Source organism: Meleagris gallopavo, chromosome 1, assembly GCF_000146605.3.
Source record: "Meleagris gallopavo isolate NT-WF06-2002-E0010 breed Aviagen turkey brand Nicholas breeding stock chromosome 1, Turkey_5.1, whole genome shotgun sequence".
NCBI classification, from domain to species: domain Eukaryota; kingdom Metazoa; phylum Chordata; class Aves; order Galliformes; family Phasianidae; genus Meleagris; species Meleagris gallopavo.
The window spans coordinates 78,820,221-78,842,024 of NC_015011.2; the positions used below are offsets into that span (position 1 = coordinate 78,820,221).

General features: G+C 44.4%; 1 protein-coding gene across 2 annotated transcripts in view; it reads left to right on the top strand.

The window, feature by feature from the left end:
• The window catches only part of ARHGAP31 (Rho GTPase activating protein 31), a 57,212-nt gene extending 38,394 nt beyond the window's left edge, over positions 1-18,818 (top strand). The window contains exons 4-13 of one of the 2 annotated variants that reach the window (XR_795304.3): positions 43-125; positions 823-930; positions 2,518-2,663; positions 3,794-3,992; positions 5,693-5,817; positions 8,187-8,246; positions 9,056-9,682; positions 9,993-10,297; positions 11,176-14,032; positions 17,995-18,818. Coding sequence is in view for 1 of the 2 variants with exons in the window: in XM_010719268.3 (XP_010717570.1) it covers positions 43-125; positions 823-930; positions 2,518-2,663; positions 3,794-3,992; positions 5,693-5,817; positions 8,187-8,246; positions 9,056-9,682; positions 9,993-10,297; positions 11,176-13,641 (4,119 nt within the window). In the remaining variant the exon portion in view is untranslated. Of the gene's footprint in view, positions 1-42; positions 126-822; positions 931-2,517; positions 2,664-3,793; positions 3,993-5,692; positions 5,818-8,186; positions 8,247-9,055; positions 9,683-9,992; positions 10,298-11,175 lie in introns of both variants that reach the window. The other variant, XM_010719268.3, reaches the window with a different exon arrangement.
• Positions 18,819-21,804: the final 2,986 nt, after the last annotated feature.

Consider the following 21,804-nt stretch of genomic DNA (forward strand, 5'->3'; position numbering starts at 1 on the left):
GAGCACACTGACAGGGTGGACTATTTCCTTTTATCTCCACAGGAAGCAGTATCACGCTTTCCCGAGGATGAGCAGTTGGCACGGATACAAAATGTCATCCAGGAGCTACCACCATCACATTACAGGTAGAAACATATCCACCAAGTCTCTGGGGAACAAGATGGTGGCCCTCAGCATTAGGAAATACTGATTGAAACAGCAACAGAGTTAATTTCCAGAAGTTAATTCCCAAAAGCTGACTCACTGTTTCCAAATCTGACAACAATTAATCTGGCATTTAAATGCCATCCAGGAAGTTGTTATTAAATAGACTCTCTCTGTCTCAGTCTATCCTCCTCTTTCTTGGGTACAAACACCATGGCATCCTTAGACAGTGTCCTGGGCGTGGTGAGAAGCAGATAATCTGCTGTAGGTACTTGAGCTAAGCCATCAGCCTTTTCAGGACCTTCCCTTTCTCCCATCCAGATGCCATTTTCCTTGCACTCATTATGCTGAGGATTGTTTAGTTCGTGTTTAATTCTTGGCCACTCAGAGCAAGGTTGATCAGGCATTCACGCTACCCCATGCAAACCCTGGTTCTGTAAATCCTCTCGTATGAGACCTGTTGGGTCACAGCAAACACTGTCCTCCTTGAGGAAGGGACAACCCTGAGGTCACCGACTGAGTGTGAGGCCTGCTGTCTCAGTAGACAAGTATTGGTCATCTGAGTTGAAGGGAGGAGGCATAGTAGGCTGTACTGTACTAACAGCTTAGAGGTGACATTACTATGTGCATACTGAGGGATCTGACACTTTTTTCTCCGTTTGTGTGAACCCACTGTAGAACACTGGAATACCTGATCAAGCACCTGACTCACCTGGCCTCCTTCAGCAGCATGACCAACATGCACACCAGAAACCTGGCCTTGGTGTGGGCTCCCAATCTCCTCAGGTATGGTAGAATCCTCTCAGCCAGAGCACTATGTTAAGCAGCAGCGTGTGTGCCTGGAAACCCATCCACTGAGAGAAATGAAAAAGCAGGAAAAAGACAGAACAACTAAAGGGAACATCAGAGCAAAACAAGTAGCTTTTAAAAAGAGAAAGAGTTCTTTCAGGTTGAATAATCTGAGGTTTTACTGCCAGCATCCAAGGAAAGTTGTGGTTTTGCTTTTTTCAAAAATAAAGCTGTTATTTGTAAGTTGAGTACATTGATTTAAAAATGAGGAGTTAGCTCATCACTGTGGAACGGAAATGACATTTCCAATGGTGCCAGTACTTCTGCAGTGGTGTGGTGTGAGACATCAGTGCTTGGAAGACAAGGAGACAGAGCAACAATATCACAGTCCTGTGTCCAGCACTGCTTGAGTATAAGTGAAATAAGATTGGTAGACATAACTGGCAGCTAGCAGTGTATTGCAAGACCACCAGATAATTTTGTTTGCTTTGCCTGGCACTCTGCTGGAAAGAGGCCCAGATAAGATGCAGGCAGATGTTTGGCTGATATGCTGTAGAGCTGAGAAAAACAAGAAAATGTATTACCTGAAAAATTTATATTGAAATATTTTATATCTTGGTGAAGTTGCCCTCTCCATTCATCCCAAACCCATGTGTTCAGAGGATGGAGCTACGCAGGATGAGTCCAGGACTGCTGCAGGGCAAGCAGAAGGGACACTGCAAGAGTTACAGGCAAATCACAAAAAAGACAGAGCAGCTTCTGAAAAGGAATCAAATGTTGACTCTACTGAACATCAAAAAGTGAGAACATCACAACTGAGATGTTTTCATTCCAGCATCTGTCCTTGTCAAAAATCTGAAGTCTGTTTCCTTCTGCAATCTATTTTAAGTGCAAGTCTCAAGGAGAATAGGAAAGGGAAAGCAATGCAACTGCAGTCTCTTTACATGGTTATCATGTTGGCAATGCCCCAAGCTATTATCTAACACACCACTCATTAACTTTACAAAGGATCCATTGCCCAGTGATTATTTCTTCAGCAACACTTTGGCATGCCAAGATAAGGAATGTTTCTTTGCTGAGAGCAAGAATGAGAGTGAGGGGGCAGTGAAGAGCCTATTGGGACACATAGCAGAGTGTTGTCAAAACTTACATGGGGTTGACATGAACAAGCTTCTGAGAGATTTCACTCAAATCTTCCTTGGAGAGATGATTGAAGTATTGCATAAGGGGTCAGGAAGTAGTCCTTGAAGGCTCCTGTGTTATCTTTCAGACTCATCTTTGAATGTGCTAAAAGAGAACCGAAGTTGGGAGAAAGCAGTTTGAAAATCAGTTTTATCTTCTATTGAAAGACAAAAAGGGAAAATAGCATGGAGAGGAAAGAAAATAAGAGAAATGAGAGGGAAAATGGAAAAGGATTTTGAACAGAGTGAAAAGGCAGAAAAGAGCCTGGTAAGGAAAGGAAGGATGCAGCAAGAGCAAGCAAAACATCCTTGTTCCAAGTCTTTCAGGCAGAAAGCCAGTCTCTCCTTCTCAGAGGTCACATGTGGTAATACTGGCTACTAGTATACCTCTTTCTCTATGCAGGTCAAAGGAGATAGAGGCTGTTGGCTGCAATGGAGATGCAGCTTTCCTGGAAGTGCGAGTCCAGCAGTTGGTGATTGAGTTCATTCTGAACCACGTGGATCAAATCTTCAGCAACAGCAGAAAAGCCAGCTCTGCTGAGAGCATTGGTAACCACCTCCTTGCATCATCCCACATATCACTTGCCCTGTTTTCCAGCTCTAACTGTATTTACTGTACACTAGTATTTCAAAATCATCAAGGTTACCATGCTTATGCACTCTCCTGAACAAACCTTGATCCCAGTTCCTCACTAACCTAGTCCTCCTCACCCCATCTCCAGCGTTTCATTTTTAGACACTAGCTTCTTTCAGTGTGCTCCTTGTTTGCCCCACAGCTCATATTTTGCATGATCCCATCTGGTTTAACCCTTTCTGCAAAAGGAAGACTGATTAACTTCTTAATCTGGGCCAAGATTTTCTCTCTAAGACCATCAGCCATACTTTCAATAATGCAGAAGGCAAGTAATTGAGGGACTGCGTCCTTACTGCAGCCAGTTAGCAAATTCTAAGGCTTCTGGATGTACTGCAGGTTCTCTCCATAGCCATGAAATGCATTATGTCAATTACAAATAGGGGGAAGTTCTTTACTGTGAGAGTGGTGAGGTGCTGGAACAGGCTGCCCAGAGAGGTTGTGGATGCCCCATTCCTGGAGGTGTTCAAGGCCAGGTTGGATGGGACCCTGGGCAACCTGGTCTGGTATTAAATGGAGAGGTTAGTGGCCCTTCCTATGGCAGGGAGGTTGAATATTCATGGTCCTTGAAACCCCTTTCAACCAGGGCCATTCTGTGATTCCGCGATTCTGCATCAGAAAGGTATAGTAGTGCTGGGTTTTAGAAAGCCCCCTTTCCTAGAACAAGACATGGAGGAGGATGTGGAAGTGAGGAAGAATTAGGCACCAGGCATGGACTGGAGACTCAACTGCTCCAAAATCTTGGGAAGAAGGAGAGAGGGGAACATGTGTAACCTGGTGCTTCTCAGGGACATTTCTTTCTCACCAAAATATCTACAGCATATGTGTAACACAGCCTTTGACTGGCAAGTGTGGCCCCTGCTGGTAATGCACTCGGATGAATAAGGTTGCTGGGGAGATAGAAGGCTTATCTGACAAAAGCCTCTCTCTCTGCACGTGCCTCTCCTTTCCCCTCTCCAGAGGAGCTGTCCCAGTGAAATAAAGACATGAAGCTCTTGCTCTCATCTCTTCTCACCCCACAGCTGGAATGTACTTTTTTTCTTTGCAGAGAATGCACCAGTTGTGAAAAATCTGACTCACCCGTCCACCTCCCTGCCAATGAAGCTGGTGAGCCTGGAAGAAGCACAGGCTCGGAGTTTGTCAGCCTCCCACCCTGCCCGGAAGGAGAGGAGAGAAAACAGCTTGCCTGAGATTGTCCCTGTAACGGGGTCCTTTTTCCACACAGTTGTTGACCTCCCTGACAGCAAGTAAGTGCTAAGAGGGATGTAAAGTGTGAACAAAAAGAGCAGGTTCCCAAGCATGATTAGGAATGAAACTTCTCTTAGAGTGACAGCCTCACACCTGCACATACAAATGGAGAGAAAATTGCATACTCTTCTCAAGTGGCAGAGTTGAGAAGCGTTTCATCTGCTGGGTTCATAGCTTCACTAGTCCACCTCCCTCCACGAGAGCAGAACCTCCTGCAGGAGGAATTAATTGTCTCTGCATCCTCAAGTGAGCACAAGGTTTGGCTAAAAGTGGGCTGGGCATATAGCAGGCCAGGACACTGCTCTGCTATGAGTTCCACCTGCTGGTGACTGGTTCATAGCACTCCAGGTGGCACTGACCTGTGTAGCTTCATTCTTCCCTGCATTCCTCTGCACTCATGGCCAAGCAACAAGGAAAAATTTCTCTTCTAGCCCCAGGAGATATTTACACACTGCCATAAATACTGAGAAGAGTCCCGTTTCAGCTGACGTTGCTGCAGTTGTTGGTACTGGTGCCCAACCTAATTATTTATCTATTGGTCTATCTATCAGTTGATATATGGCTACTCAGCTGCCTTGTTCTGAGAGATTATAGCCCCTGCAGCAGGAGACTCATTAATCTGCTGACCCATAAAGCACTGTAGCAAAAATATTTCTTCACACTTGATATATTAAAGGAAAAATGAGCCATCTAAGAGAATACTGGCAAGAGGATAACCAATTTAAAACAAAAGGGTGTATTGCCCCTTTACAGCGTGTTTTCTTTTCTCACTTAAAGAGAACAGTCCTATTACTAGGATGCTAATTGTCTTTGTGCTCTTCTGAGTATTGTTCTGAAAGAAAAGCAGAACTGTAGAGGTAGAAAACCATATTGGGGAACAAATCAGAAAGGTAAAATGGTTCTTGCTCTTGAAGATTGAAGGAAGAATCAGGATAGGTTTGTGAAGGAACTAACAGCTAAACTAAACAATGTTCACAGCAGAAAACTGGCTTCGGGATCAGCAGCTTCTTTCATTTTAAAACTGGGATTTCCAAGGAGACACAGGGAACTGGCATTCCACTTCATCTGACATTTACAAGAAATTGATTTAATTCCCTTAAGCTTTCTCATTTCAGTTATTACGTTATACCAGCATATGATCAACACTTATGATTAAATTCAGATTGGCTTGACAAGCATTAATAGCCACTTGTATTATGGGATCCTTTTATTTTTGCAAATCCATAAAAGCTATAACTTTAAAGGATAGCTCTATGCACCACAGAATAGTACATGTTCCATCAGTTCAGGCTGGAATTTATCTTGCATTCTGTCATTAAAATCTGTCTAAAAGACGATTTTTCTTTACTGTGTTGCAAGACACTTTCAGCCTTGGAAACCTCTCCTTTCTGGAGACACACATGGTTCATCACTCAGTCAATCACAGTTGCTGTAGAATGATGCCAGAGTCACCTCTGTGAAGACTTGGCTTAGGTATCTTTCCATCTATGACACAGTTAAATCAGCAATCACATGCAGAAAAGGGAGAATTATTTATGTAGCTATCTGTGCTTTGCATGCACTAGAATTAAAAGAGGTGAGAGGAAAAAAGGGGTAGCGTTGAGTAGAGCAAGCTCAGAGGCTTTTATGGGATACTAAAAAGATAAAAGTCTCTGAGGTTAGGTAATTTCCTGAGCTGTTTTTTTTTTTCTTTTTCCAGGAGAAAATTATCTACCAAGTCCAAGAAATGGAAGTCGATATTTAACTTGGGCCGTTCTGGCTCAGAATCAAAATCTAAGCTGAGTCGAAATGGGAGTGTCTTTGTAAGGGCACAGAAGTTATCTGGTAAGAACACAGTTCACTCTTTCTCTCCACAGCTTCTCTCTTGGCACTGATAGCAAGGGGAAACCTGTACCCACACGACACTAATGCCATTAGGTTTCAGTCTAATGGAGTCATTTTTTTTTCCTTGTTTCATGGACATCTTATTTTCGCGTGATGGCAAGAAGCACCCTAAAGGATGATATGCCTGGCAGCTACAGCAAATATTCCATCTTGGTATGTGATAAACAGGCTCCCATTGCCCAGCTGTCAAGCCTAGGGGCTAAGAAGTGCTAAGCGGCATATTGGCTTGGATTAGCCCACTCCAACCCAGCCAAACCCTTACATTCCTTACACAGCACTGGTGAATAGTTGTCCTTCCAGACTGTCCGTCCACCAAAAGGCACTAAATAACCAACTGTGTTCAGTGCCTTCACAAAAAAGAAGGAGTTTCTATGCCTCCTGTATCTCTGCACTTTGAGTGAATGGATTACTTTTGTAGCATTGACAAGAGAGAAGATGTCTTTCCTCCTGGCTGTAATCCCAAGTTCTAGCCCCTCCCGAGCTTCAATATCTTAAGTGCTGTGGTTCCTAGAAAATTACCTGGGAGTGTAAATTCTAAGCATTAAGAAATGATGACTCAAGTTCTAAAAACCATGAAGATAACTTTAAAATAATAATTATTTTTGAAAGAAATCATAGCCTATTTTTACCTAATTTTATAAAGAAGTGTTTTGGGCACATATCTCCTAGATTTTGCTTAGGTTATTTTTTTTACCTATCCTCAAAATTGGGAATTATTGTAAGGAAGATGAAGGTGTGAATTCATAATCTCATGAATCCAGGAGCTGGTGTTTAGAGGAATGCTACCAAACACTGCAAGATTTACAATAGTTAATGTTGACAACATTACCTACCATCATATATAAGTGAGAAAGTCTTTAGATCAAATACAAGTGTGAAGCCAAATTCTGGATCCAGTCTTTTGGATCCCTGCCTTCCCTGTGTTTTGCATGTACAGATGGCCTCACATAGGGTGCCCACTGCAGAACTTGAAATAGCTCTACATCCTATTTTGATCATGGGATCACTTTCTCACTTTGATAAGGAATACTCTGTCCCAAAATAGCGCTAGCTCAAGGATGCCCAGGAATGTTTGGAGCCCAGTGATTTTGGGGGCTGAGCCTTTTTTCAAGCACAATACTGAATGACAGGAGGCTGTATATTTTCATCAGCAGTTGAACAGAAATGCTGAAGCATGTAGAGATTTAAGCACGGCAGTAGTGCAATAAAGCAACGCTTTAGCGCTGCCATGTTGTATTTTCATGCACTCTCTGCTTACAGCATAATGCGGGGGAAACACATGAACTTGCTGTTGAAACTCAGCACATGCTTTCCCATACTTTGTGTCTATACACAAGTCACATAAAATCTGAGCTCTGCTGTTTGAATTCTGTTCCTCTGGGAATGCAGCACCAGTGCTCAAGACATCGTGCCACATGAATGAGAAAGGTAGCCAGGATTCCATACAAATGGGAAAGGTAGCTGGAGTTTCTCCTCTACTCATGTGAAAGTCAGTCCCAGAAGCCTTAATTAAATAAACAAATGAAGTCCAATAAGCCCTCTCACTTTCTCCCTTACCTACTTTGTGCACTATTGTAAATAGCAAAGTTTGCTCCCAGATGTTTTCCAGAGCTCCACGGATCCTTTTTGGGTTGCCAGAAACTTGCTGTTCTTGCCAGATACTTTCCTCTCCACCTCCCCTTTCAGAGCAGTAGCGATCACATGTCTCTGAAACCTCTCAGGAACAGATGTGTAGAGCGTTTGGTGACAAATGGCAGATCATGTCTGGATAAGTAAGTCCAGTGAGAATGACCAAGGAATAAGTTTCTTAATACTCTCATGAATTTCCTTCAGTGCCTACTGAAGAATGGGTATGTTCATGCCAGCAAAAGTCTGGGAGTGGAACACAAAAATAACTGAACATTTGCTATGAGGAATGAGAGGTGGGAAGGCATTTATGCCAGTTTAGTTAAAAAGTCCCCACAGGCAATAGCGTGGTGTGACTGGGGAGGGCAGTGGTGCATGATGGCTTTGGGGACGTCAAACTGCTATGCAGTGGAGATGGTGTTGACTGGCTGGGTTAAGTACTGCTCTCCATATGCATAGCAGGTGCAAAGCTGTTGTTAGCACTAGCAGATCCCCAGCTGTGTGGACAAGTGTTGCGGGTAGTAAACCGCATGGTGTACATACAGAGGGGGAATGCTTGGAAATGGAAAATAACTTTGATGTCTGTCTGGCATGCCCGTCTATGTGCAGCCTTTGTTCTTTATGGGCTGAAGCCTGCAAAGCCGTGGGATCTGAAGCCTGTTTCTAAAACTCATTTTCCACAGAAAAAGCAACTATTCGTCCCGCGAAGAGCATGGACTCACTTTGTTCCCTGCCTGTGGAAGGTGAGACATCAACAGTCTATGCTGTAAGGGTGAAGGGTGGCACCTCTGCACTCTCACCTCTCTCCCCATGCCTGCATGTGGTCTGCGTCTTTCCTTATTTCACTGTGCTGTGCATCTTTATGTGCTCATGCTGCTGACATGCGTCCTCACCCTTCTGTGCATGCATTTTTAACCTTCAACTGTGCACCTGACAGTTATCACTGTACCTAACTATGTCTTTACTAGAAGTGAGATTGCCTTGATTTTGTTCTTGGTTGTTTTGGTGGACACAAAGTTCCCTTTTATAAGGAAAAATAAATATAAAGGAATTAAAAATGCTTGTAACAAACCAATAGAGCTCTGAGCTCTGTGGGCAATGCATGCTAGCTGTAGAATTGGCTGCATTTTATTGAAAGATGCCTCTAATAAAAATCCTAGAAGATTTCCAGAGGAGGACATCCTATTCAGTCCTACCTGCTCAGTGTGAAGGAGGCCACAGGTCTGGAGCCTGGAAGTTGTTTGGTGCCTCTGATCCCTCATCCCTCTCATCCCTCTAGGGATATGTGGATGCTCATGAATCATAGAATCACAGAATCATAGAGTCATAGAATCATAGAACAGCTCAGGTTGGAAAAGAGCTGAAAGATCATCAAGTTCCAACTGCAACCCAACCATACTACCCTACCTCTAGCAACCCTCCACTAGATCATGTCCCTGAGCACCACATGAAGGGCAGAACCCATTCCTGGAGGGATGAAGGGGGGCTCCTCTCAGAGAAAGACTGATGCTAGTTGTTTGTTTCCCACTGACTGCCTCATATCCTCCTCTAGGGGAGGATGACAAGAGCAGATTCAAACGGACAGTGACTACTGGAGGGTTTTTTGTCCCGGTGATGAAAATTCGGACAGGAGGCACAGGCAGCTCATATGACCTCAGCAAGGAGAACGAGTGGGAGCGGGAAGGATCTGCCATGGGAGCCAAAGGAAACTCAGAGCTGAGTGGGGTAAAAACTCCCTGCCGGACATCGCAGGCCAAGTGCCCCCCCGAGCAGCTGAAAGTCTTCCGGGCAGCAGAAGATGCTGAAAACGAGCAGACGTCCCCCAAAGGTGGCCGCATGTTCTACACCTCTGAAACAGCTGCCAAATCAGGCTTTCCCACTAGTCTCTTTCCCTTGGAGGCCTCCCCTCGGCACCAGAGGAAAGCGCTGAACATCTCAGAGCCCTTCGCTGTCTCTGTCCCACTTCGGGTGTCTGCAGTTATCAGCACCAACAGCACCCCATGCCGTCTACCCACCCGGGACAAGCCTTCCCTCTCCAGCCTCGAGGAGCTGTCTTCCCTGGTGCCCGAGAGCCCCAGCCCCTCTACACTGGAAGGTGGAGTCCACATGAAGATGGAGCAGGCCGCAGAGAGGAAGGAGAAGTCACCTGGGCCTCTTCTGCCAATGGCAGCATCCAGAGGTAAAAGTGTGTGGGGTAGTGGAGCTAAAGCTTGGCTGTGGTGACATTCAACCTGCTCTCATGGCAGGGAAGAAACTAAGCTGTGCCAGGGCAGGCATAGGCAGTCACAGATTGACTTGGCCCGTACTGAAGTACTGGGGCTGGGTAGGTGGTTGTCCTCACAGCATCATCCTGTTCTGCCTGAAGGGATCTCTTCAGCTCTGTTTGTTCTTCTTGGGTCACAAGAGCACCGCTTTGTTTCAGGGAGCACTGCCAGATACATGCTTTTGGCTACAAGTAGTAACAAAGTTCATTTGTGTTTCTGATCCAGGTTCTCTCTCTGAGGAACTAGCAGTCGCCAGAAAACCGGAGACCTTAGAAATTGCACAGCCAGCAGCAGAAAATCAGGAGACGTTACATGGGCAGAGCAACAGCACAAGCAGCCTCCAGCAATCCTCAGAGCATTGTCCTACTGTGGAGCAAGCGCCAGCCTCAGACACTCATACAGGGCCACTCCCTGCAGTTAAGACAGAGCAAGAGAGGCTCGAGATGAAGACCAACTCTCCAGAAGTCAGTTGCAGCCAGCAGGAGATCCAGAAGGCTAAGCCAGAGGAAGGGTCCTGCGTAAAGGATGCGGTAAGGAAGAAGTCATAAGAAAAAAGTTGGGGAAAAATGTCATGGTGGTGACTGGGAAGCTGTTCACAGTTTCACTGTGTGCCCATAGTGCTGAAAACTTGGTCTATGATCTAGGCTAAGCAGAGTCAAGAATTGACCTTGCATTGATTTCACTTCTATCCATTTAAGCACTTGGTGATTTATCTTTGTGCAACTACCTACTGTCCGCTCTTTGTTTTCCCTTCCTGTAACTATGACTGCAGTCAGTACAATCTGTCAGCCGTGAAATTCTCCAGATGTGAGACTGTCCAGGTGTCTGATACTTTTGACCCAAGGTCTCTGAACTCTTCTTCTATTTTTGCTGTTCTATTTTACTGTCCCGTACAGCTTGAAAATTTCTTTTTTTATTTCATTTTCTGGACACACTTTTTCCCCCCCCACTTCCTCTGTATTTCTACCAGACCTTTTTCATCAGATTTCTTACAGTGGTACTCATCGCAGGACATCTATTTAAAGATCTGTTGGCATATATTCTTAAACAGATTATACATTCCAGTGTGATTTGGGAATGTAGAACCCCTGGCAAGGCTAAGTGAGCACTGAATGGGAAGAGCTGAGAAATAGGCTGAGATATTCCAGTTGCTCATTCACCTCACTTTTCCATTTCATCCTCTCAGTCCTCATTCTGGCCTCATCTCAGATCTTCTCCATAAACCTACTTGTTTATAAATGTATTTCCTTCACTGGGTTGATTACTGTATGTGTGTGTGCTTGTTTCTATAACCATGAACATGCTTATCCAGGAGCCTGTCTTTTCTAAGAGACTGTATGAGGAAAATTGAGGGGTATTTGCAGTAAGTTGTGAACTGCCAGGTCATGGCATTTCTTCTGTTTTTCAGACTGAGGAGGATCCTGCAAATGCCCTTGTAGAACCACTGTGGCCAGAGATACAACATGAATTGAAAATAATAGAACCTGAAGAAGAACTCTTGCTCTTTCCAGCAGCTGCCCCCAAGACAGTTCCAGTTTCTGAATCCTCTTCTTCAGTACAATCAAATAGTTTTTCCTCTGGTCCAGAGCAATGTTCTACCCTGTCTGAGCAGAAATCTGCAGGCAGAACCCCACAGACCACAACTCAGGTGCCTTTATTTGGTGCCACCAACACAGAACGACCAGACAGCCACCAAAACTGCCAGTCTGAGGTGGCTGCACAGCAGAGCTGTGCTTCAGTCCTACCCAAACTGGGAACTCCCTTGACTGGCATTGCTGCTCCAAAGAATCACCACCCAGTGGTGGAAGACAGTATGAGTGAATGTGTCTCTCCTCCCTTGGAATGGAATTTTCGTAGTCAACCAGAAGCTAATGAGCTTCCTCCAGGAGATGAATTTTCTCTTTCCAAAGGAGCACATTCAGAATCAGAGAAAGGAAAAGACAACACTTGCCAGCTGCAGAAGGAAAGTGATGATCATACCAGAGTCCAGACTCAAAGTGGGATGCCTGAGATAGCGACTGCTGATGGAAGGGACACATACTCCTCCAAGGCACTGAATGGAGCTGGAATCCAGGAGCTGAAGGAGGGCAGTGCTGTCAGCAGAACTCATGATGCTGGTGACCAGGATGACGAGGATAACTGGGCAGATAATGTGCAGAGCTTAGAGCTCGTGGAACCGTGGGAGGATCACCAATGGGTCACAAGCCCACTCCATTCTCCAACCTTTAAGGACACTCAGGAGAAGACAATACCAGAGTTTCAGCCACAAGATCAGAGATCAGAGGCAGGCCTTTCTCTTAGACCACGATTCAGTCGCAGCCTCTCTCTGGATAGTAAAGATACAGTGATGAGTTTGTGGACTATCCCATTCTCTTTCATAGATGCCCCTGAACAGCAGCAGCCTTGCAGTGACATTTTGCCACTGGCTCATGAACTGCCCAAAAAGTCCAGCTCTCCAACTAGCATGGGCAAAGCTAAGCAAGATGAGAGTAGTATGTGTTTTCCGGAAGAACCTCTGAAAACTAATGAGCTGAGGTATCCCATCAGCAGGGAGGAAACACAAGCTAAGCAAGAAGAACCCTCCAGAATCCCTCTTCCAGAGCCAGAGAGAAAAAAAATGGATGTAAGCAAGGAAAACCCTTGGAGGTCAAAGTTTGAGCCATCTTTACCGTACCAAAATGCCCCAGACAGTTCTTTACAAGCAAAGATCACAAAGGAGGAGTCATCCATGTCTCGGGACATTGCCCTGGCAGAAGACAGTGTTACCAAAGTGTGCTCTGCCACTGAATCACTTCAGAGTAATAAAGATGAAGAAACACCTCGTAAAGTGAAAACTAGGCCGTCATCCCTTAACTTGGATTCACTCCTTCCAGCTCCAGATTTCTTAACATTTGAGAGCCTGGCCATGCCTTCTGCCACTGGGAACTTCCTGTATGGGCAGAAGGAAGTGAAAAGCAGTGATTCAGTCCCATCTCTGTCAACTACCTGCCCTGCTGGCAGTAAAGGCGTTTCCTGGCGCTCTCCTTTCAGTGCCCATGTAGATCTAGATTTAGATTACCTGGCAGTGGCCCACGCCACCACTGGCCGTCGTAACTCTGCCCCTGTCAGTGTGTCAGCGGTCAGGACCTCCTTCATGATTAAGATGTGCCAGGCAAGAGCTGTGCCTGTGATACCACCCAAGATTCAGTACACCCAGATTCCCCAGCCCCTGCAGGCTCAAAATTCTGCTCCACAAGTGGAGAAGAAAGAAACAGAAGCCAAACAGGTTGGCAGGCAGACTCAACGAGTGGCATGGGGCCATCTGGAGCCCCCCAAGAGCCCACTGACAGAGAAGAAAGCCAAAGCGGAAAAAGAAAACAGTGACCCAGCTCAAAAAGACTCAGTGTGCCCCTGGCACAGCAGCCTTGGCTCTCCACTGGAGTCGTCTCAGTCCAGCCATAACCCTAGCTTGGATGCCCCTGTTCTGCGCCGAAAGCGTACTTCTGAGGGGGAGACAGGTGGAGATAACCCCCAGTCTTCAAAGATGGAGAGGCCGTCAGGGTTCTCCAAGCCTTCCTATAGATCTAGGCCTGGGAGGCCCCAGAGTTTGATTCTCTTCAGTCCCCCTTTCCCCATTATGGACCACCCCTCCTCTTCAGCAGACTCCAGGGTGTTGTTATCACCCATAAGAAGCCCTACTCAGACCTCCTCTTCGAGTTCCATTTGTGGTGATCTGTCTGAAACTTCGCGGACCACACCTGAGGGAGTGATGCTGCGGAACAAAATGACCATCCCCAAGAATGGCCAGAGACTGGAGACTTCTACCAGCTGCTTTTACCAGCCACAGAGGCGCTCTGTGATTCTGGATGGACGAAGTGGGAGGCAGATTGAATAGTAAATGCTTCCCTAGCTCCTTTTCCATGGTGGATGGGATGGGAGTGTCCACACCAAGACCAACTCTGTTTCCATTTTGCTGTTGTTATTATATATTGTTGTGCAAGAAGAACCCAATCTTTACCATTTCCTGCAAAGTATCTTGCTATGGAGGGTCAGTCTTTTTGTCTTGCTTTTCCTTTACTTACTTACCCCTTTCTAGTTCCTCACCGTCTACTTTTTTTTGTAAGCAATTCCGAAGGTATATTCTTGTTGTCTAACAAGCCCTGTGGAAGCCTTATCCTCTCTACAGAAAACAAAGGAAAAATAAATCTTGGAATAACTACAGAATGGGGCTGGGGAGGGACGCTGTTCGAAAGCACTGCAGCTCCGGATGTAGATAAGGTGAGGAGGTAAGTTCAAATGTTTGGAACCTCTTTCTGTCTTTTCCTCACAGCCAGTGAATGGCCATGTCTATCTATCTCTGCTGTATTCTTTGGACAGTATAAGTCAATATTGTAGGAAGCAGAATAGCTGAAGCAGAAGGTGAAGCTGGCATGAGCAAGACACAAAAGGTGTAAGACAGCCAGGGATGTTCCAGTAGCAAATATGCAACCCAAAGGCGCTGCCTCCAATGCTTCTGTTGCCTCAAAAATGTGCTCTTTCTAGCATGTGCAAGGCGTGAAATGAAAGCTGATCAGGAAACGCCTAGTTGTTCTTTGAATTTTCCAAGTCATGGTTATGAGATTTGTTGTACTCAGCCACGCCTTCCTGTGATAGGCTGAGGAGTGAGTGTCCAGCAATTGAGCCTTCTCAGACTGGTATCAATGGAAATGAAAATATGGTCATAATGAAGGCCAGTATCAATTATTTTTGTCACTGCTTAGAGCCAGATGACAGCTCGGCAAATATATCCAGCTATGCTCCACACAGCAGAGGAAAGCAAGAGGATCCTCTGAACTGCATGTCCTTGGGCTATTGCCCTCTTGTGTCCTGACTGACATAATCCTTGACCCTTGGTCTTTCATTGCCACTGTGTGGCATGTCCCCAGGTTCTTCTTCCTCATTCAGACTCCTTGTCCTTACCATTTTACACTGTTTCTACGAGAGCATGGCTGGTTTTCACCTCCCTGCTCCTGAGTGCTTTCAAATTGATTGAGGGTATGGTAAAGAGGATGATTTGTGGGACTGCAGAACAGATCACGAACAATATTCTGAGACGTGGATTTGAAGTGAATTAAGCTCTCTCCTAAAGGGCTGTTATCATTACAGGCAAATACATGTTCATATAAGCAATAGCTGCCATGGGAATAGAACTAAAGCTTCCTTTATAAAGCCTCTAACTCTAAGTTTACTGAAGGCTCATCTGTTGCCTGGTACGTGATAATGGGCAATTGCAAAGCCGGGTACAGTCTGTACTGTCTCTGCAATTTAAATGCCACTAGTGGCTGTGGAGGAGATGGGAACACAGGTATTGCTGCCAGCACCAAGATTGTCCTTGTAATGGTACTTACAGGGACCATCATTCATGGAGATATCTGAGTTTGTACATCCTCCATTGTGTATTATGGGCTATTGTCTGAACGGTATCTGAGCATCTGGTAGGAAATACTATTAGCCACCACAATGAGTATCAGTCAGAATTTCCCAGTGGATGTATATTTAGAGCTTTTTCCTTAAAATACTGGCATTATTTAAAAATTGTTAGCAAACTCAGCCCATGAGATCTTGGTCTGTCCTGAATGTGTCACTTAATTAGTGTCATTGTGGCTGAAGGGCCCGAAATTTGTATCGTGCTTTGCACACTTTGATTGCTAAAGGAGAGAGATGCCAAGGTGCTTTTGAGAAACTCTGGCATACAGATGCAGGGAATATATCTTCAGCAGGATTTTATCTTGCCAGATACAAAGGGAGCATGAAAAAACAAGAGGGCTTTTCCCTGTCACAAGTTGCTGTATTTGATCCTCCCCATTGCACTCCTTACTTATGTGTTACGCAATATGAAAAGAAACAGAGGAGAGAACTAAGTCTGTGCTGTCAGTTTTATTGAGGAAGAATATTAATTCAGGAAAGAACCTAGAGTTCTTTGGGTCCATGTTGTCTCACAGATGTCAGCCTATGCTTTACCTGGGCAAGCTGTGGATGGCAGATCCAGCACATGCAGCTTCATAATGATCATATTATCTTCCTCCCAGACCATAAAATGCCTGTGCTGCCTGCCATTAAAACCAGGGACTGCCAATCCTCCATGTTTCTCATAGTACTGCTCTGTGCTGCATTTACATGCACCCAAGTGCCTTTCTTGTTGCCTTATGGGAAAACTTTTAACCACCATGTGAATGTTAAATGTGAATGACTTGGGAAGGTGTGATACGATGTATTGTGGTAAGGTTTTCCAGAAAGTAAAAGTAACGGAAATGGTGCCCAGATTTTTTGGCATCAACAAAATAGTTTACTTTAGGCAGGGATTTATATTCTCTTAGTCCCTAGAAGTTTTGACTGCCAAGGCATCTGGAATGGAGCCAGCCAAACTCATAAAATAATGTGTCAAAAGAAAAAGAAAATGTGATGAAACCTTGGCACCTTAAAACCATTCTTTCTTTTCCTTCTTGATCTCATATAAGCTGATCTATGAACAAGAAGTGAGGTCTGGCAATTTGTATATAGTACGCTCTTAACAGTATTCCAGTAAGTAATAGTATTTTTGGCATAATTGGGGAAGTTTCTGCAAGAGAAAATTACTGGAAAATTATATGTAATATTAAAGATCAGCCGCAAATGAAATCTGTATCCAGACTGTACTTTTAAAGGTGTTTCAGAATTTGAGCTCAGATTCAGGTCCTGGGTTTTCATTAAGCATGGATTCTGTAATGAGATTTTCATTACGTAGCTATTTACAGTTTACTTTGTTAACAACTTCAACTCCAGCCTTCAGCTGATATATCGGACTTCCAAGATCCTAGCCAGGGGGGATGTAATGCAGGCACATCACAATAGCTGTATGGTCATAAGTGGGCTTGTATCCAGAGCTGAAATAAAGCCCTTGCAGACCCTATGGAGTTGGGAGCACTTGTTTTGTTGCACAGGTGTCACCATCCACAGCTGTAGACTCAACTTCTGCAGATTTTCCAACACTTGAGAGTGGGTCTCTATTGATACCACATCTGCAGTCAGCTTCAAGAACCAGGGTTTGGTAGTTGAACAGTGCCAAAAACCTGAAGCTATCGACCAATGAGTAATACTGACTGTGGTTGGATCTTCCTGAGAGCCCGCTTTACTGAGCCATTCCTGAGATCATCCCCAGGCTCAGACCTGATGTCGTCTTCACATTAGGGCCACTAGGTTGTCCTCTGCAACCCTGCAGGATCAGATTGAATCTGAGACTGGAAGCTCTTCTGAAGTTCAGGGTTTTGCAGTTGTACATAGTGGGTACCAAATTCCTGTCCTCCATCACGACTCTTTAAACACAAGGTTTTAAGGAAAGATTTTATTATTACTTTTTAATTGTTCCTTGGTTTTGTTTGCTTGATTTTCTGTGAAGCATTAAGAGGGGTAGAGCTGTGTAATGGGATATGGGCCTCGCCCCATATTTGAAGTTTTGTGTGAGAGCTAAACTGATTGTTCTTGGCATTGTGGAAGGGACCTTCCTAGGAAGATGGTCACATCATCTGCAGACTTGCAAGGATTATTTCAGAGGCCCAGGAACATTTAGTTTCCTGTGAAGAGTTTGAAGACTCACTAAGTCTGCAGATGGACTGGTTTGAATCATGGTGTGATATCACAAGCTTTTGTGGACTTCTACTAGTGGAAGATGAGAAGTGGCTAAACTTTCCTTATTCTTCCCATGTTTTGCGCAGCTTCTGTTAAGTTCAGGAGTGTAGCTAGGTGTGAAATGGTTGGGTGAGCAAAGTTTGGAATTGCCTAATGGAAAAGAGGGTCATGGATGGTGTTAGTCCATGTGGGAGCTGCCTTATTTGAGTGAAGGTAAACAGAAATGAGTATTTTATCTTATAAACCATATTCCTCTGGGGCTGCCCATCCTATGCTATCACTTCTGAAAGACTGACGCACTTCTTTTGTCACCTTTAGAGCTTCAGAGGAGCTTAGATCTGCATTAGAGGACATTTATAAAGCCCTGCAACATTTTCCCTCACCCAGAGTCCAAAAGGTGCAATCAAAGTCTTTTTTCTGTATGAATTCTGAAATGCCTGAAATGGTGAATATTGTGTTAAATTTATATATATATAAGAATATTATATATAAATATATTAAAAAGGAAATGTAATTAAAATGAAGGAGTTGTCTAAAAAGAATCCTACACATCTGTGAAACTTGGGCTGATGCATGAAACTATTTTGTTTTGCAACTTTTCTAGCACTGAAAGCGTGAGACCAACTGGCTTTCTGCCCTTAGAGAAGCTAATTAATTCTGCCTAGTCTGCGGTGGGTAGAAGGTCTGAATCTGCCTTCCTCAGTGGGATCATATCCTGGGAGAGGAGGGTTGAAATCATGAGAGAAGAGAATGCAAAGACTGCCTCAGCTTTCAATGACAAGCTTCTACCCAGTCCTTGAAAACACACCCAATCTACCAGAGCACATATTCCCTTTTGGGCAGGCCCAGGTTTTGCAGTTGTACTTTTTGCTTCTCTCCATCTCTAAAAAAAATAAAATAAAATCTCCAGGGGTGGGGGAGAAGCTGCAGCTGATCTCAATTCTGTTTAGCTTATGCTTGCTCCTAATCATATAAAGACTTGGTGGTAACTAGTTGTGCTCCAAGAAAGGAATGGAAAGCTTGTCACCAAATTCAACTGGAGATGGAGTGGGACTTCCACAGGCTCGGAAGGAAAGGATGGTAGGAAGCAAATGCTTCCTATGGGCTCCGTGCAGTAGCCCAGACCTTGGATATTGCTCCTGCAGGCACTGGTCTCCTTCAAAACATTCTTTGCTTCCAGGTCAAGGGAAGAATTGGAAATCAGACACTGTGAAAAAGACTGTCCCCATCTCGCTGGCTCTGGTTTTTGATTATTTCTCCTGCTAGCCCTGTTGGATTGTAATTTTGTTAAGCTTTGTTCTCTGTGTGGACTTGTCTGCCTTTGTGCCTTATTGCTTAAAAAAAAAAGAGAAAAAAGGAAACATCCACAAAAAAAGGTGTTTTGCCAGGTCTCAGCCATGAGATTAAACTGGAGTTTTTATAAAAACAGAGCTGTGCCCTAGTGATGTTTCAAAATATTTTGTATATCCTATGTTTGGTTTATGAATGCAGTGCCAATGCTTTCCTCTGAGATAGGATTTGAACCCTTCTCTTGTTGTACGAGTGGCCAGGGTACTGAGCTGCGTTTTCCTTGGTTTGACTGGGGGGTGAATGTTAAAACCCTGATGATGCATTTTTCTGACCGGGAGTTCTGAGAGCTGCAGCTGTTCTGCAGATCTGAAAATGAAGTGAGGTCTTGGAGACTTCTGCAGATTTACCACTACCTGAAAAGCTTTAAAATTTCCAAGAGTATAATTCATCTTTTTACTTAATATTTCAGGCTGATGTTTCAGTGACGCATAATCACACGTGCCCTCCTGTTATTACAGCTTGTGCAGAATTCTGCTGTCTGCAGTAATGTCGAGCCACAGAGAGTAGGGGGACAAAAATACTCTGGGATGCCAAAACTTACAAGGGAAGATGAACAAGAAAAGTTAACATGAAGCTTTTGATGCATCATGTATGCATTTCTGTCAATTTGTAAAGGATAAGCAAGATTTTCACAAAATTATTAAGTTTCCTGATTCTCTGGATTCTTCTGAATCCTCATTGATTCAGTCTCAGCTCTAGTGTGGAGGTGAATATTATTAGTGTGTGTTCATAATTTGACACTAGGGGAAAAATAAGACAGCAACAAAAAAGACAGGAGTTCCAGTGGCTGTAGTGTCAGTGAGCATATCTGCAGTTTATCCTGCTCTGTGTTACCCTCAAAACAACAGAAGAATCGTTAGGTTTAATGAAATACATTTTTTTCCTATCAGCAGCTGAACTCAGGACTTGATTCCCTTTCCTACCAACTTCATGAATTCAGTTTCCCTTTAGGAAAATGCCTGGGTTGTGCTTCCTGCTTTCCATGGCAACTAGCACACAAAATGGAACAGAAAACCTCTGAACTCCGCAACTGTTGTTGGCCCCAGCCAATTATTAGTGGTGTATGAGAAACAGTATTTGTGTATTCATTGTGCCACACAGCCTAGCAGTGACTTGGCAATAAGACAGGAGGAGAATCTCAAACTGCCCCCAGCACTCCTATTATCAAAATCAAGCAAAAGAGGCATTATAGAACTGGTTGTGCCCGAGTCAGTACTGTGCCCCACGAGTATGCCTGAACACATGAAAGTGCTTGAACACAATTTCAGCCAATTCCTTTTGCCTGCTTCCCCATCACTTTGTGTCTGAAAGTCTGAGTCAGGACAAGCATCTGCATTGGCTGCATTAGAAACACCAGCTGGAACGTCTTAGATACTTTCAGAGAAGTCAGAACCAAGACGAAGCTAGTTCCCATACTGACTGTTAACCAGGAGATAAGATAACCCAGCACCAAGGAGAGCTATGTACTTGTGTCTCATGCATCGCGCTGTGGAAAGCTGGACATGCCTCTCTGGTATCCCACTGGTTGGAATCTGAGGTCAGCTGGCAGCAAAGGTAAGGCAGGCAGTGAGGGAAGGAAATTTATCCCAGTGGGGGAAACTTAGGTTGATCTGGCACAAGGCAGCAACAAGAACATGATGGTAATGCCCAGGATGGAGAAAGGCGGTGAGATCTTGGAATACGTTTTCTTTCTGAGCAGGATCAGTTCTTCAAAAAAGTCATCTCACGTGTTAAGGCTTAGAAATGAACAGGAGCTGTGAAGCTTGCACCTGGCTGGGTCCTGATTCCCCCAGAGGTTAGGTAGAACACAAGTGTTAAAACAAGAGCATTTGGGTCTTTCCGTAAGGAAAACGGGTAGCTGCTTTCACATGTAGTATTTGCAAACTGCAGAGTGAGATAAGTTGTATTTTGCATACCTAGTAAATTCACAGGAATTATGTCCTGTACTTTGGGTCCAGATACTTCTTAAAACTGGACCTGTTTTCTCACATCTGCTGCAGGGAGCACATATCTCTCTAGCATTCATATCCCTTATCTGAAAAGACCAGGAAATATTTTAATTCAGTGAGAGGAAATGACTTCAAAGAAAGCTCAGTAGCTGCTAAAGAATAAACCACGAGGAACATGACAACAACCAGAGCTGGAGAAAGGAGGGTAACACACATGATAATTATTAAAGAAGGAAAGTTTCCAGAAAAGTAAAACATGAAAAGGAAGAAGAAAAAAAGTACCCATAAGCCATAACAGTTGAACCAGCCTGGAAAATATCAGAAAGTGTTTGTTCTTGCTCCTTTACAGACACAGAGGGATTTGTGCTAATGGGCATGGTGGGGACAGGTTGACAGTTGCACTTGGTCATCTTAGAGGTCTTTTCCAACTGTAATGAGTTTATGATTCCAGTATTCTAGGTGACTTATTTTCCTCCTCCTTTGTAAGAATCAGTTTATATTAGAAGAAACAAGTGCTCACAAACTGTAGTTGTTTTACCTTCTCCCAGCTCGGTGCCATCAGTGTGTGTGTATTGCCTGAAAAGCAGTACACTTGGTGGTGTGCATTGCCTGAAAAGTAGAGAGAAATGGAAGGTTTTCATACTGCGCTCACATTCAATATGAGCCCCAAGCAGACAGAGCAGCTCGCTGCCCATCACTTGGTTCTCTCAAGAGTTTATCTCCACCAGTGCACATGCAGGAACTGCTAATGACCTTGCCTGTGCTGGAATTTCACCTCGCGTGCAAGCCCACATAGTCAGAAACACCCTCACCTTTTTTTCTGCTATGGATAAACCCTCAGCAGTCATCCTAAGCTCCCCAGGCAGCAGGCTCTCCTAAAGATGGATGCCACAGATCTCAGGGAGAATTCCTGCAGGAGGTTCCCAGCATACCACGCGTTGTTCAGGCTTTCCCCAGTTGCTAGAGAGAGCAGGGCTGCCAAGGGGTAGAAGAAGGAGGCTTCGTTTATGAGTTTGTTTTAGGTCACACTTGGTCCCAATAAGCATTTTTTTGGCACAAGTCCCTCTTGTAAGGAATGCAAAAAATGAAGATGGCAGGACAGTGAGCAGGGTGGG